This window comes from Paramormyrops kingsleyae, chromosome 7 (genome assembly GCF_048594095.1).
Source record: "Paramormyrops kingsleyae isolate MSU_618 chromosome 7, PKINGS_0.4, whole genome shotgun sequence".
NCBI classification, from domain to species: domain Eukaryota; kingdom Metazoa; phylum Chordata; class Actinopteri; order Osteoglossiformes; family Mormyridae; genus Paramormyrops; species Paramormyrops kingsleyae.
This window is the reverse complement of record NC_132803.1, coordinates 10,761,753-10,779,074: the sequence shown is the minus strand read 5'-3', so window position 1 is coordinate 10,779,074 and position 17,322 is coordinate 10,761,753. Positions and strand designations below refer to the sequence as shown.

The 17,322-nt window shown below is 38.8% G+C and overlaps 1 protein-coding gene across 4 annotated transcripts in view; it reads right to left on the bottom strand.

Moving 5' to 3' along the window:
• Positions 1-18: 18 nt before the first annotated feature.
• The window catches only part of palm2akap2 (PALM2 and AKAP2 fusion), a 46,014-nt gene continuing 28,710 nt past the window's right edge, over positions 19-17,322 (bottom strand). For 3 of the 4 annotated variants that reach the window (XM_023808300.2, XM_023808301.2, XM_072714250.1), the window contains 3 exons: positions 6,880-8,929; positions 4,922-5,112; positions 19-4,231 (listed from right to left, as the gene is read on the bottom strand). In XM_023808300.2, the coding sequence (XP_023664068.2) occupies positions 4,127-4,231; positions 4,922-5,112; positions 6,880-8,929 (2,346 nt within the window). In that variant the 3' untranslated portion in view covers positions 19-4,126. Of the gene's footprint in view, positions 4,232-4,921; positions 5,113-6,879; positions 8,930-11,580; positions 11,715-17,322 lie in introns of those variants that run through there. The other variant, XM_023808302.2, reaches the window with a different exon arrangement.

Below are 17,322 nucleotides of genomic sequence, written 5' to 3'. Positions count from 1 at the left end.
AAAAAGAGATCTTCACTCTTTGAAAGAAATATGGCTTTTAATAGGTAAAAAAAAACATTGTATCAGTTCCATTGTGCCAAAATATTACTGTAAAAATAGAAAGCAATAGAATGTTGGTTAAATACAATGAACATGCATAATATTTTCCAATACCTTCATTCTAGTAGGAACACAAAATATTTTATAACTTGCAATCAGGAAATTCATGGCATTGAAGTTCAGAATGTTTAGAAAATATTGATATACTTTGTAAATGTAGTTATAATGTAAATATTATATATAGTGCAACTTAACATATTAATTAATTAACAAATACAAACTGTAAAAGTCATTGATTCATCAAAATACTGGCTTCCTATTCTCAGTAATTACATTGAATTATTGAATTACATTTCCTTCTATAACAAACAAATCCATATAACTGTTTAAATGTTTAACAGTTACCATTTGTTAGGTCAGATAAATGAATTTAAATGCCTTATTATGTATGAATATGCAGAAAATTGTACAGACTATCCTCATTAGAAAAAAATAATTACCTCCACAGTCTCATCTGCAAATCTCACAATCTCATATTCAGATACACAATGTGACAGTAATAATACTGGTGCTTTAAATGGATCTTATTGCTTTGATTAAGTACAATATTTTCACAAGAAAGGTCACAACAAAATATTTAGAAATTAATGCCATTCTAAATCAGGAACAGCAAGCATTAAGGAGCTGTATTTATACAGGGCTAAATAGCTAACATAGATCTGATGATTTGGATGTCACTGTGACATCAACACCGGCAGAAAATGAAATCTCAACTTTCCAGGACACACAGACTAAACCCCGCTGAGCTTCATCTGACCTGCACATCTATCCTCCTGCAGTTTGACAGCTGCTGCAGATTTTTCCGCTGCTAATTTTTAACTATAGCAGATCTGAAAACAGTAATTTGTCAATCAATGGAGTCAAAGCAACAACAAGGTAAAACAAGTTAGTTGCTCTTTTTATAGTAACTAGGAATGAAAGCTTATATTGAAGTGTGGAAATGGTAGGCTGCATCCGTCTTCCATTGTGCTTGTATACTACAGGGTTGCAGTGAGCCTGTAGTACTATACAGTGTATAGAAATGGTGTTTCTATAAGGAATAGTTAATAATAGGCATGATTTATTTATTTTTTAATTAAAGTTTCAATATAGTCAATATATCCCTTAGCATACCATCTCAGTCTTTTATGAAACGACATAATTTGTGCTGTGTAATATGCAAAAATGATTAAAGTACATACTACAGCATTAATTACACTCACAGCAGAACTCCTTACTACCAAATCTACTGACATTGTAATTTGGTATGCTAGAGAAAAACATCCGCTGGAAATTTTTGAAGGTAGTCAATGTTGAAGGATCACTATATATTGCTGCATATAGGAGATATATGAAGCCAATATATCAAATTAAACAATACAACTAATAAAACTATAGAAAAGGCAACAAAAAGAAAAAAAACCCAATGTTAGTTTTTCATACACATAAAGAAGAAACGTAAATGAAATCTTTTTTACTTCTCCATCGCTAGATCCTGTATACATTACTTTCTAACCCCATTCTACATCTATACAATTTCCACCTAAACACAGGCACAAGCTTTTAAACAATTACTAAATTTTACCATGGTACTCACTGAGCAAAGGTCACCCACACGCATTTTCATCAAATCACATTCATTCTCAATTTCTTTGGAATTTGGATGAGTCATTAGTTGCTAATATAATTTCTATTCCCTTTTCTGTATGTCATTCACTGCATAGCAGGCAATATTTATTTATCCTATGTTTACATGAAAAATACACTTAAGGGTTATTTGTTAATTTCTCCATAGTTATGGCTGCAGTACTTTGGGTTTTCAATTCGGTTACTTATTACTCAGGCGACTTGGATGGTCATTCACGCTTCAAGTATTAACACTTGTGCTTACGTGCATGACACCAGACAGTTTTCACGGCGTTTCTTTGCACGTGACAAAGCAGGAATCTTTGGCTAGTAAAAACTGAGAAGCAGCAGTGCAGTAAGTGCATATAGTGTGTGCAGAGCGACTAACTTTGTAGCAAAGAACCTGGGAAGCAGCTTGATTTCAGGAGACGTGACATAACACAAGATACTGAGACAATAGTGCAGAGAACAGATATGTTGCCATAGGAATAACTGAGATGTGGACAGGAACTAAAGGAGAGAAGAGAGGTGAGTATATCAATGGTTAATATATGGAATTTTCTGAAAGAAAGATGTTTTTCTTACACGTGTACCTGGGCATTCTTTAGAAGCTCAGCCTAGCTGCACTTACGTCTAGTTGACTCCTTGACAATATGTCTGTGATGTGCTATTTACCTTCACATGCACATCGCTTTGGGCAAAGGCATCAGCTTGATATGTCAATGTAAATGTAAAAACCAGAAAGATATGAAAGGAATGATTGTTTCCTGTACAGCGTTCAACATTTCCTACTGAAGGTGTATTTGCTGGTCTGGGTTTTCACTGTCGTTGCTCTGTGTCCAAAATGAAAGTATACATCACGTTCAATGGTTAATCAAAATATGCACAACAGAAAATGAGCAGACAAACAGCAAACCAGTAGCTGTCCAAGTTACACTAAAACAATAAGTTTTAGTTTAAGTCAGTAGCAGTTTCTAAGCTGCAAACAAAAAGCAAGCGGGATTCTTGAATACGACACAAATGGTCAAAAGTATTAAATTAAATTACTAAAAAGCACAACAGATTTCATGATGATTACTCTATAATCATCTAACTGGTATATATCCACAATGTAGTAAAACATTTAGCTAACCTTAAATACTGAGCTGTTATTTTCCCAGCTGTCTTAAAAAATAAGTATCTTTCAGAGGCTCCAGCCTGTCTTATTATTGGAATAATTGAAATACCCACAATCAGAAAATGGATGTACTGGCGATTTGCAAAATGAGGAATGGAACTAACCCTAAACCTAACCTTAAACCTAACCATAAACATAACCATGACCCTAACTCTAATCCAGACCCTTACCCTTACCCTAACCCAACTATACATATATTACTGTTTTGCATACTTCGGTTCTAAACAAAGTTAAGGAGGCATAACTGAGCTGTAATGTTATTGTTGATTCAGCAAAAGGTTAACCTTCCCTAAATATCTTAGCAAATGATTCTGTTTCTTTGAGGGCTGCTAAGAAGTGTTAAAGATTCTGATATGTATTTAAAGTTGAAAAAGGCATATGATAAAATATCATGTAATAGGTTAACCCTAATATAATAATCCCCCTAGTGTTCTGCCATGTTCATGTGCATTTGAATTTATGAATGATTAATTTGTCATTAACAGCAGCTCTGGTCCCTGACCCATTTACTTCTTGATTACAGAAGAACAGGACCATAGGAAGGTCTGTACAACAACATTGTGGTACAGGAAAGTTCATTCGATGTACATCTTGCATCTGGGGGTCTCTCAGTTTCTTCAGTCTTATTACAGTCTGTATCCTATCTCCTACTGATCTTCCATATACTGTAGATTCTCTGCCCTGGCCAGTTTTATATGCTACAGAATAGATGAGTATTAACACTGTCCCAAGCGCAGTAAGAGTATTAAACACACTTTCAGAAAAGCTGTATAGCGACACCCAGAAATCACAATAAATGAGTGTCACTTAAATGTTTCAAATATTTCAACTGATATCAAGGAAACCTGAAGAAAAAAAACACCCACTGTCACTGGTGACCCTCTTTAATTTTTCCTATATAGGGAAATAATATCTATTTATAAAAGCAACTACAGCATACAAAACTATAGATAATAATTCCTAGGATGAAGGTTGAAATAAACCATACCCATGAGTTTCATTTCTATTATAAGTACACCTGCATATTTCAAAAGATGGCAAAAATGAAAACACAACCAGTAATAAGCAGAAAATAAAAAATTAAAACCTGAAATGTAAGGAAATGACCCATGAGCTTTGATATTGCAGCTTTTAGTCTGTACTTGCCTTGACTGCCAATTAAAATCAACCTTTAATACTTCAGGTTAAGTCTTTCGCAAATAAATAATGGGGAAGGCTGTGTGCCCCGACGCTCGTGACACTGGCCTAACCCTCTTCCTCGTCCGCTTCGTCTTGGTTGGCATACATTCCTGCTTCCCATCGTATTGCCATGTTGCTTTTTCGACGCGTGACTCTTGTAGCCTCTAGAACCTATCCAAATAGAAACAAAAGAGGAGAGCAATCTTTATCCTAGAGCAGGGGTCTCAAACTGCAGTCCTGGGGGGCCGGAGCCCTACACAGCTTTTGGTTCACCCTCATTTAACACACCTGATTCAACTCCTTGTGCTAATTACCACATAGCTCTTGAGCTGAATCATTTGTTGTAGAATAGGAAAGAACTAAGCTACACAGGGCTCCGGCCCCCCAGGACTGGAGTTTGACACCCCTGTCCTAGAGTGACCTGATGTCAATAGAAAACAAATGAACAAATTTTCCTTCATGAATTCAGTCCATCACTGCACTGAAATGAGTTCCTATTTGTTTTTGCCTATTTTATCATTGTAGTTAATTCTTATGAATAAATATTTTCTTGAATTTATGATTTTAAAACAGTTATACAGGTAATCCATGGGTTCTATACAATTGTTGCTTCTAACATTTTTGATAGCCTCTGATGAATGCTTTACTGATATGTTGTCAAACCTGACAGACAGACGTACTTTAGTGATTTTGGGGGGAAATAGTTAATATTAACGATATAACAGAAGTGGCCCCAGTTACAGATGGTTTCATAATGGTGGAGCTAAGAATGTGGCGGAACAGGAAGCAGGCGGATTTGCAGCCACTTCTGTCCTCCCACAAGGCAGCTGTCCTGACAGACAGCAGCACATGGATGCTTACACTGGCATCTTCCACTTTCTCTCGACGCTTCACTTTGTGAGTCTCGTAATCTTCCATCAGAGTCTGCATGAAATTTTTGGCCCTCTGGGGGCCTGCGGAGTCGTCACTGCTGACATCAGAAATGGACGGTGTTGGGGAGCCCTCCGACGAGGGTGAGACAGGTGGTGGGGGGCGAATCTTCTCGATCTTGCCTACATGGAAGAAATGTGTTAATTCACTTATTTTCCGGTAGGTATTATCAGAAGCACACCCCCTCAGCACTTTCATGCAACTTTCACAACTACAAATGCAATAAGAAAACATTGTTCTGATGGCATTAACAACTGGAACAAATGTATTAAATCTGTTCCAGATAACACATATAGTCATCCTTTTATGTTGTCACAGAATTACTGCAGGGATAATTAAAGTCTACAGAGTTCTCTAGCATTACAGCTGCACTTCATATAAGAGTAGTGAGTCACTCATTTTTGCTCTTCTGAGCAGGACTACTGATTAACGGTGTAAAATTCGGGGTAACACTTCACTTATGGGGCCACAAATACTTAGTGCTTAGTTACTGAGTTACATAAATGTTGAAAAAACAACAGATGCAAACTCAGAGATTGTATCAATATTACAGTAAATTAAAAAATGGAACAATTGAAATATTTTGGTGGTACCCTTGATCCAATGCGTAGTTTTAAAAATCATGTTAAAAAGTTGGGAAACACATTGAAATTTAATTTGGCAAATTTTAGACATGTTAGATGCTCTCTTACTGTTGAGAGTACAGTATCTCTATTTAAATGCCATGATTATTCCACATTTTTTATATTGCATTACAAAAGTTGGTCTCAGGCATGTAAAGCAACCTTAGGACCACTTGAATCACTATATAAAGATGCCCTTCAAATTCATGACAAAAACACGTCAAAATCATCATTTTCGCATATTGGCTAAATATGGTATTTTACATTTAAAAAATGTAATAATGTACTCAAATGTCTGTTTATGTTTTAAAATCATTCACTATACTCTGAAAAAAACACAAGCAACTAGATCTACTTTAAGAGGAGAATGCAGTATTCCACGATGTAAAACCTCTTTTGTTAAGTCATCTTTTTTCTTTTCAGCTATAAATCAATGGAACAAATTACCAACTGAGCGTATTTTATGTACAAATTTAGTATCTTTTAGTAATTTAACAAAGAGATGGATATTGTCAGATCATATGTGTTTTACTAATGTGACCTGTATTTTATGTTATTAGGGATGGGATATTAGGGGGTTGAAATACTGTCTGTATGACTTCATGACCTGTATTGTTTACATCATTTACACTTTATTCTGTTTCTAATTTATTGCTTCGTTTACCTGCTTAGGGACTACAGGTAGAAATCAGCAATATTTGCTAAAACCTGGTTCGATGCATCTTTCCTTGTTATACAAGGTTAATGTTTTATTTTGCACTGTCATTGTTTAAATAAACAAATAAAACAAAAAAACTAACAAATCATGAACAAATATAGCAGCTACGTAAGATATACGATGCTTCACAATTCATTAATGATGAACGAACATGAGATCAGAATGTAACTAAGACTTAGTTTGTGGTTAATTGATACATAAGTAAGAGCATAATACTGCATTATTTGTGCCTCAAGTAAAGCATTGCCAATCCATGTCTTTGCTAAAATCAGTCCACTGTAGAGTGTCTTAAGTAACCCATACCACCTTAAGTCTTTTCTCTGCCACTTAAATGAAAGTATTTAAGTTGCTAATATTCACTAGTTTTATGTAACTAAAACAGATTGCATCTTTTAACGTGGAAACATGTATAGTGGATAAGTGGATTAAGTGTGAATGACTGTATCCAGAAAAGGAGTAAAGTAAAATACTCAATCATGAAGAGTTGGATAAACAAACACTTGTGACTCTTAATGAAAGTATGAAGTATGATAAAGTGTGATCCCTACCAGGTGCTGTCCTTCCTGTGGGACTCAGCCTGGACGGCAGCATCTTGGGATTTTGCTTCAGACTACTCTGTGTCTTCCTCTGCCTCTTTAGCTCCTCCTCTCGTTCCTGAGTTGCTCGGATTTCTTCCTCGATCATGGAGAGGGTCCTTTGCTTGTGAGATCGCAGCCTGAAGGGCCCTGAGCTGACCTCCTTGTCTTGGTTTCTTGTTACTGAGGCAGTGCTCCTGAGCTCGGCTGCCTGGGAATATTTACTAAAATAGCTGAACTCTTCTGGCTGTCCGCTGGATTTTGGAGAGCGATCCGGAGGCTCGCTGTAACTGCTGGAGTCCACGTCTGTTGGAAGTGCAGTCATTTCAGTTATCTTATCAGGACTCCTGCATTCCAGGGGAGGTACCAACTCATCTTCCCATTTATTGATCTCTTCCAAAGGCTGCAGTATGAGATCAGTATTTTGTTCATAGTCTGGAGGCTCCTCTGGGCCCTGTGTCACAGTCTGCTGGGCAATTGCATGCTGGATGGCATTCTGGACTAAAATGCCTGCATGGTATTCCAGCTGTTCCTCTGTCAGAATATCTGTATCATTAGCTTTCAACATAAGAGGCTTGTTAACTGACAGGTCTGGCCCAATGTTAACCGTCTGGACGATATATGACATGGAAGAGGACTGATCTGTCAGAGAGATGGTGACAGTCTCACTCGGAGCAGCACTGTCACTCACATTTTCCAGTCCGAAGTGTTTCTTATCGCCCTGAGATTTGAGGGAAAGGTCATCGAATCCATAATCAGCTTCCTCTGGCTTAAAGGAAGAGTCTGTGAAGGTATCAGGCTCTTCGTCCCTAAGGAAAGTCATCACAGCCCGGACAGGTGTGAAGTCTTCATCATCTACCCATGTTTCGTCATTGTCTTTAATCTCATTTTCTGGTACGCTCTCGATTGAGCGATTAGTGGGAGATTCCCCTACAGTATAGCAGTTGTTGTGGGATTTCAATGTGGTGACTTGGCTGATATCTTGAGGAACATAAATCTCAGCGGTTACAGTGTTTGGCTTTTCTACATTTGTAATATTTGAAATTCTGAAGGGTTTGGCAGAATAGATTTTAGGAGTAACGTCTCTTTTTTGTACTGGTCTGTTATTCTCCATCTGAAGGAACTGGCTTCGTGCCGCAGAGAAACCGATCTGCTCCATGACAACATCCTCCTTGCTGATTTCTGCTGGTACAGCAGGGACTGCAGTTGGTTTTGATGATGCTGGTGGCATATTTGACATTTCTGGCCTTTTCTGCTTCCTTTCCTCATACCTCCTATGTGACGCAAGCTGGTCCGGGTCCAGTTCTTCCTCTAAAGTTTTTTCTTGAGGCGGATTCCACCATTTTGCAGCTATTCCAGGATTCTTCTTGACTGCCTGGCCTCTGATCAGCTCCAGTCGTTCCTTTTCCAATTCTGCCATCTCTTCAGAGGGTCTAACCTTCTTCACGTGAATTTGCTCTTTTACTGGCGTGTCAAAGAGCTTAGAAGGTTTCTTCTCTTCCTGGAAAGCCCGAAGCTCGAAGCGGGGCTCCTTCTTAATTGCTGTCACAGTTGTATCCCCGAGAAGCTTTTTGTAATCCGTGTCGACTAACCCTGAGTGACCGTTGTAATTTTCTGAACCTTCACTGTTCAAAGGGGCCTGCTTCATTCCTTCTGTCGCTGCTTCACTGTTGTATGGTGACTGCATGTCAGCATCTTGACAGCTGTTTTGTAGAAAAGATGCACCTGTCTCAGGGATATTGATTGTCTTTAATTCAGCAGAAGTTTCCTCTGATGTGGTATCAGGATCCCAGCAGTTTGCTTCCTTGTCAGAGTGAAGTCCTTCCTCAGCAGCATCCCTGTCCAGTGTTTCCTGTACGTCCTCCATGGTATCAGGGCCACCTGAATGGTGATAATCATCTAGGCTTTCTGGTGGGGCCTCCATGATGCTTAAACCTCCGAATATCACGTTGACCGAGTCAAGGAAAGTGACACTCTTTGAGGGAATCTCTCTCTTCAACTGACTGGCATCTTTGCAGGATGTCTAAAAAAAAAGACAAAATCAGGAAGTATGAAAAATGAGGAGTTGCGTCATAATATTAATATAAAATTATTTCCTGTTTATTGTTTACAATATTAAAAATAATGATAGCTTTGCCTAAAAGTTGTCAAACATTAAACTGATGTGGCGGACTGACTGCACTGGTTAGTGAATTCTGCAAATTACTACAAATTTTCCACATCAGAAAGTTGTAATATGTACAAAATTGCTGTGGGGATTAAAGTCTGTCTTTCCTTTGGTTGGCTATGTTTACATTTTGACGCTGCATTTGCTTTTGGCCTAATTGCTGCTTGTCTATGCTTGTCTCAACATACTTCTCTTCCAATTAATAATAATAATTGATACTTTATTGATCCCTGTGAGGAAATTCTCTTTATGCCTCCCTCAACTTGCTCTTTGCAGAGTAAGCTGTCTGCCAAGGGCAGCCACCTGTAGTGGTACCCAGGGAGCTGGGGGTTAAGGGCTTTGCTCAAGGACCTGCAAATGGACTGAGGCTGGGGTTTGAACTAGTGACCTACTGATTACAGGCATACAGGCTTAGCCAACTGAGCCACATGCTGCCCCTGTTAAATGAAGAATGATTTGTTGAAAACTCGAAAGCGTTCAAGAGCATCTTGAGTCAACAGTTAGTGTTCCCTGGCATAGACACAAGCAGTGACGTACCTAGGCCACAACAGAATGACAGCCAGGAGAGAAGTACACAGAAAAATCCTACATAACAAACTGTGAAAGGCAATATTAGGACAAGAAATTGAGAGATATCTTAGAAGAGACCACAGGCTCTTTTTCCAATTCTGCCATCTCATCATATTTTCATCATTCAGTGTGAATGGCAAAAAAAAACGAATCTGCAAAAATAAACATCATAATTTACACTCCAGATTATGGCGTCAAAAATTATTGATCTTTTGTCCTACCATGTTTTGAACAAAATTCAAACAGAAAATATTGGTTTTGTTCTTACACGTTTATATTGCATTCCAAGGAAATAAATTAGGCTACAGGGCACAGGCTCAGACATATGTAACATATGTAAATATGACAGTTTGCTAATTCATGCAGTAGACACAGAATGCCCAAAAATCAATAGGACAAACCAGGGTGTAAGCAAACAGTCAACAAATGTAAGGCAAAAATGCAAATATGACACAAGAATTTATTTGTACGTGCATATAATTAACTTCCACAATATACAGAGACTACACACATCACCAATATAGCCTAGCCGGGAATAGGTTTGTACCTCAGGGCCGTCTGTAGTGGTAGGCTGACTAGGGCCCCAAATTACCGGCTTTGTGGAGGAAGCGAAATGATCGTCACTTTTCTTGTTAGTGGGGCCTCCCAATTAAAGTTTTGCCTGGGGTTCCCCGAAAAGACAGAGCCGGCCCTGTTTTACATCTTCGGTCAACCAACTCCAATCAGGACATTGATGGTTTACAGTCAGGTGATTGGTGATCTCATGTGAACTGGCAGCTTAATTACCAAATATACTGGTTAAAGAATGTGAAACCACAAATGCAGGATGGTTAACAAATAACAAATAATGTCGTTTGGTTTGAAAGTGTAGGACTGAATGGCCTCAATTATGTTCTGAAACTGACAAATACGGAAATGTACCAAATAACCCGTACGTGACAAATCAATGAAGCATGCATGCAATATCTTAGCAGTACTTTATTTCCCATAAAACAGCTACATTACACATGACTCAAGCGTATCCAAAGTAGTCTAAGCTTAAAGGTATGCATTTACATACAGTATACAGATGTGTCACATAATAATTTGTTTTTTATGGTATTTCATATATAATAAGTTTATCTTATTTAGTTTAACTGAAACATACCAGAATGACATGGTTTCTTTTACTGGTCAAAAAACAGTCAAAAGCCAAGCAGACATGAAAAGTGCATGAACAGCATCTTCAGCTCCTTTGCCTATTTTCGAATTAAACTTATTCTGTTGTTCTCTCTTTTGACTGAAATTCAGCATTGTGCAATGCGCTCAGCATGTGCAATGTGCTCAGCTCCCAACATCTGGAAGTAATTACGAGGCCATAAAAGGTTAACTACTTCAGGTTTGCAGCTTGCATTTGGACCGTGTCTGCCAGCGAAGCCTAACAGCAAACTACAAAGTACGTCCTGCTAGCTCACAGGCCGACAGTCTGCATTCTCACTCGATTCCCATGACAAAATGTGCTCGAAGCCTGGGTCGTGCATACGCGCCTTACAAAAAAGAAGAAAGAGATACATCTATAAAACGTGAAGTTTAACTAACAGATTACAATAACTATTACAGTGGGAAAACGCCATGTACTCAAAAACATCTGTATTATAAAACATTGTGTGTAAACATTGCCTCTATCACACTATTCTACTTACACTATTCTTTTCTAATGAAAAGGGAAATGTATCATAAGAATGCAATATGCAAAAGAACAAGGCAAACAATTGATTCAGTAAGTAAAAGTTCCAAATGGCGGAATCTTAATTGTACTGAATGTGTAGGCCTATCTGAAAGTCTTTTATGCATGGACTATTCAGTCATGTTAGAACAGAAAGCATAACGTACAACCCCAATGCTTCCTCCATCCTTTGCACTGGATTAAGTTAACACGATTCTCAGATAATTCTTACCACAACACTGGGCTTCTCTCCTTATGCCTTCCAAAACATTACTGAGCTGAATTGATCCAGCATTGCTCTGTCCTGCTTCTCTGTTGTTTTTTTTTTTTCCTCTTCTGCACAACGCCTCTCTTCTATTCTGCTCACTAAAGCCAAATTCTTTCCCCTGCATCTCTAGCAGACGATGATGTCATACGTTGAGGGGTCGGTTAAAGAGGAAGAGTGTTTCGTTTGTTTTTAAGAACCTATTCAACACAATGAGCCTCTGTGGCAGCCAAGTTCATTTCCCTCATTCCTGCCGGCCCGGTCCGGCCCATATGGCTTATAGCGCGCAAACAGCAGCCGCACGGTGAAACACATTTCCTATACAGGCAGAAAGAGGCATTCAGCAAGCGCATGTTTGTCAGAATTCATGAAATAAGATATTAAAAATTAGCAGTTCAAACCTAGTGCGATCCAGTGATTTGGCTACAACATTACTGACCACTTGGCTGCAACAACACTGACCATTTGGCTATGACAACGCTGACTGTCTGATTGACCTCAAGCGAGACCTGAAGACTTCTTCTCCATCACGATAATAAAACTAACCTGGATTAAATAATAATCTCCCATAAGAGTCGCTAGATTTTAGGAGTCAATTATTTCGGAAAAGCATTTGATTTGGCTGATAGGGAAAATGTACATACATTAAAATACCGGAAAAATCAATATATATCCCCTATTAAAAGAAAAAAAAAGCATAATGTATATTGTATGGTACATGGATTATAGTGACATCCTATTTAAAGAAAAAACACAAGGTATATTGCATGGTACAAGAATTTATGTAATATTATCATGAATGGAGCCAACCAGCAGGGGGTGGTGTCCCAAAAACATAAATATAGTAAGAGTTTGGTGGAATGTTATGTCCTTGAATCCGCAAGGACTGGTTCATATTCTACAAGCAATCGCCTTATTTTATGATAACAGAATATTCAGTGAATTTTTTATATTCATTTTTAAGAACAAGTTATTACAGTATTTACTATGGCGGCCTGCCAGATAAATAAGTCTGAAGGTATTGTTCTTAGTATTGTGTCTAAGAAATAGCATACAGTACATACGACACAGTTAAAATATGTTTTAATACATTGGAATGTATATTCAAACTACTAATCTTAGGCCTCTTGGTGAGAATGTAAGGGGACGAGCTGGTGTAGCTTCTCTAATGGTGTTTGTTGACAATGTGACACTCTATATGTTTATTGTACGGAATATGCCCTTTACTAAATATAACAGTTTAAATACACAAAACCTGTCGTTTCAGCCTCCCCTGATTCCTCACTGGGGCTTTATTATTAATAAATATCGACATATTTTGCATCTCTAAATTCTTAAGTTTCTGCTGGTGCTTTATTAAATAAGTGATACAACACAAAAATATTAAATATTTTTGTCTTTTCAAAGAATCTAGAATGTTTGGAACTTTGGATTAACATTAATAGTGAGCGAAAAGTGCAGGCGCCCCCCTAGCGTCTGTCATCGGCGGTGTTCACACCTCCCCCCACTCCCTCAAACTCCACGACGGGTACAAACCCAAATATGGAGAGAAGCTTATCCAGGAGAAGGGAAGGAAAGGGAAAGAGGATGGGAGGGGAAAAGTCATCTGGTTTCTGTCAGCAACTCTCAATATCACCAAAGGGAGGGAGCAGAGCAGTAGCCTAAAGGTCCTTAGTGTGAGAACCACTCACTATCACACCATGTCTGAGGATGACTGTCAGACTGCTTAAAGGGGCGGTAATAAACTGTACACCAGTCCACATTAGAGGATGACTGTCAGATTGCTTAAAGGGACGGTAATAAACTGTACACCAGTCCACATTAGAGGATGACTGTCAGACTGCTTAAAGGGGCGGTAATAAACTGTACACCAGTCCACATTAGAGGATGACTGTCAGACTGCTTAAAGGGACGGTAATAAACTGTACACTAGTCCACATTAGAGGATGACTGTCAGACTGCTTAAAGGGGCTGTAATAAACTGTACACCAGTCCACATTAGAGGATGACTGTCAGACTGCTTAAAGGGGCGGTAATAAACTGTACACCAGTCCACATTAGAGGATGACTGTCAGACTGCTTAAAGGGACGGTAATAAACTGTACACTAGTCCACATTAGAGGATGACTGTCAGACTGCTTAAAGGGGCTGTAATAAACTGTACACCAGTCCACATTAGAGGATGACTGTCAGACTGCTTAAAGGGACGGTAATACACTGTACACCAGTCCACATTAGAGGATGACTGTCAGACTGCTTAAAGGGGCTGTAATAAACTGTACACCAGTCCACATTAGAGGATGACTGTCAGACTGCTTAAAGGGGCGGTAATAAACTGTACACCAGTCCACATTAGAGGATGACTGTCAGACTGCTTAAAGGGACGGTAATAAACTGTACACCAGTCCACATTAGAGGATGACTGTCAGACTGCTTAAAGGGGCGGTAATAAACTGTACACCAGTCCACATTAGAGGATGACTGTCAGACTGCTTAAGGGGACGGTAATAAACTGTACACTAGTCCACATTAGAGGATGACTGTCAGACTGCTTAAAGGGGCTGTAATAAACTGTACACCAGTCCACATTAGAGGATGACTGTCAGACTGCTTAAAGGGACGGTAATACACTGTACACCAGTCCACATTAGAGGATGACTGTCAGACTGCTTAAAGGGGCTGTAATAAACTGTACACCAGTCCACATTAGAGGATGACTGTCAGACTGCTTAAAGGGGCGGTAATAAACTGTACACCAGTCCACATTAGAGGATGACTGTCAGACTGCTTAAAGGGGCAGTAATAAACTGTACACCAATCCACATTAATGGATGACTATCATACTGCTTAAAGGGACAATATACTGTAAAGCACACAACGTTAAGAGGATGACTGTTATACAGTTTACAGTTAAAGACACAGTAATTAACCAAACAGCAGACCACATTGGATTGCTTATAAATATCATATTAGATGCAGAGCAAAAAGAGAACATAACCAACACAATATTTCATACAAATCTTTAGATTTACATCTATCTATCTATCTATCTATCTATCTATCTATCTATCTATCTATCTATCTATCTATCTATCTATCTATCTATCTATCTATCACATGTATTTCTCCAAAGCAGCAAACAGTTGAGAAAGCTGGGTCACACAGCTCATGCAGAAATTGGGGTTAAGGGTTGTGCTCATGGGCCCAGCAATGGAATCACTCTGCTGACCACCGAATTCAATCCAGTGAGCTTCTAATCACAGGTAGAGTGTCCAGACCCACTGAGTCAAACACTGCCCCCAAAATCCACACTCCTTCAAGTCATAAATGCACCAGCAGCCCATGCATCTCCATCTTTGCACTTCCACAGTTCTCTGCTCTACCAGCCAAACTATACATCAAAGGGGACAGATAAGTGATAAACCGAGGCAGTGCGCTTTTATGGAGTCAAGATCCAGTATCGCAAATCTTAAAGTAGGTTACAAACCACGATGGTGTACTTTTAGAGTCCAGATCCAGCACAAAGATCTTAAGATAAGCAATAAACCAAGGCATTGTGCTTTTACAGTGCAGATCCAGTATCATAAATCTTAAAATAAGCATCAAAGTGAGAGAATGTGCTTTCAGAATACTTTCACTCCCTTTGCACCACTGCAGGACAACTAAACTGCACAGATGACACAAAATCTGGTGTCTATTATTTATACTTTGCTATGCTTTATAATTCATATTTGTCTAATTTAGGACAGAGCATGAAAAAATACAGTTTTCTTACGTAGCCTGTTCTCGATATGATCATAAGGATCAGTCAGCACTTTACAATCACTGAAGATCAAAATATTCAGAGTTATGTTACTGTAAATGACCCTGGCAGCCGATTGACATGGTTTTGGTTTGGAAGGACCAAATAAATGCTGGTGGAACAGTTTGGTGGAAGTATGCTGATATGGAGATCTACACCGTGGTATGTCACTCGAGTGAAAATCACTCCCATTTTCCACTTCCAGAGCCAATGCCTTTATCGAGATTCCTGGCTTCATGAGACTATGGATAAAACGGCAGGAGGCCAAGATAAGATGGGCCAGCACCTATAAAACAATATGCTTACAAAAAAGAATTCCTAATTGAGTTGCTAGAATGCAGACATAATTCCCATGAGCTTCTCTAAAGCACCCAGCAAAGTTCCAGAGTCATTCCACATGTCATCTACAGAACCTCATTCCACATCTCATCTACAGACCCTCATTCCACATCTCATCTACAGAACCTCATTTCACATCTCATCTACAGAACCTCATTTCACATCTCATCTACAGAACCTCATAAAAAGTCAGAGTCTCCAGTGGACCAGGAGTTTTCAAGTGTCAAAAGCCTCAGGTATGTAGGCCTGATGGTATTCCTCTTCCAGTGTTTGCTATTACTAAGCTTTCATAGTGAAATGTATATATTATTTAAATATAATCTTCTAACTATTGCAGTAGAGAATGTAATATCCTACTGAATATTTTTCCCAAACCTTTAAGTCTTCAGGATTTGTTTAGACTTTGAATATATACTTGCAGTTTATAATGTACAGTTTTATAACAATAGTTATGGGACAGCCGCTGGGTGCAGGACATGGGTGTGACTGCAAAATGTGTCACTGTTTTGGTTTGTTGCTTGTCCAGGGCAGAGACTCGAGCTGAACCACAGATATCTTTACACTAAAGTAGGACACCCTTCAGTAGTGCAGCTCCCTGACGCTTTAAAATGTAATGTGTACACGACACCATGTCCTTCGTGGGTTTAATGAGAAGCCTGTAATTCTCATAAACTCTACTAGTGTTAAAAATGGCATTATGAATCTATACCATTCGTGCTTCTTCCCCTCTGTCTTTTCTAGTACAGATTATTAGGAATAACAGTAATGGATCTTTCGTTAAAATTATATATTTATATATATTTAGTATGCTTACAGCTCATACTCGAATGGATAGATTAAAAATAGCAAAACTTTCATTAGAAAATCTGTTGTATGTACACACGCACGCACACAGTTTCTATGAATTTAATAATTTACCTCATCACAGGACTTGATTTCGGAGAAATAATCTTCTGTACTCCAGAGTGATATTAGTTTCCGTTCCGGTCGAGTGCGGTAATAACGGAGCGCGTGTACAGTATTACCGTACAAACCGTCCTGAGCCGGAGCGGAGATGCGCACGCTCGGCGAATCCGTGCGGAATGTGAGAGCGCTGTGCTGCTGTCTGTGGGGGGACTGACTTGCATAACACTGAGGATTTAAGCGCGATCCCGTGTCCTGCTTCTCTCCTCTGAAGCACGACCCTGAATAATGAATGGATAGTGTAGTTCTGGAGGTTTCTGTTTCGTTCCAGCGCAATGGGACTCTGATGACTACGACGCAACAAAACGAGTTCCCGTGTATTAGCTCGGGTTACTGCCCCCCCCCCACCCCCATTCCACTGAAACAATCTGGCCCTTATCCTGCCTTTGTTTCCTATTTGACTGTGAAAAATAAACGGAACACTGGCCTGGGGGTCAAAATTAGACGCTGAAAGCTTTATACATTTTGTGAAGAATTATCATTAGTAATTATGAATGCCAAAAAGCTTATTAATAACCAAAACTTATTAAATTACCATATCTAAAAACAGATATATATTGTTCAGTGATGAGGTAGGTCCCTGACTTCTAGCGTTTCTTCATAAT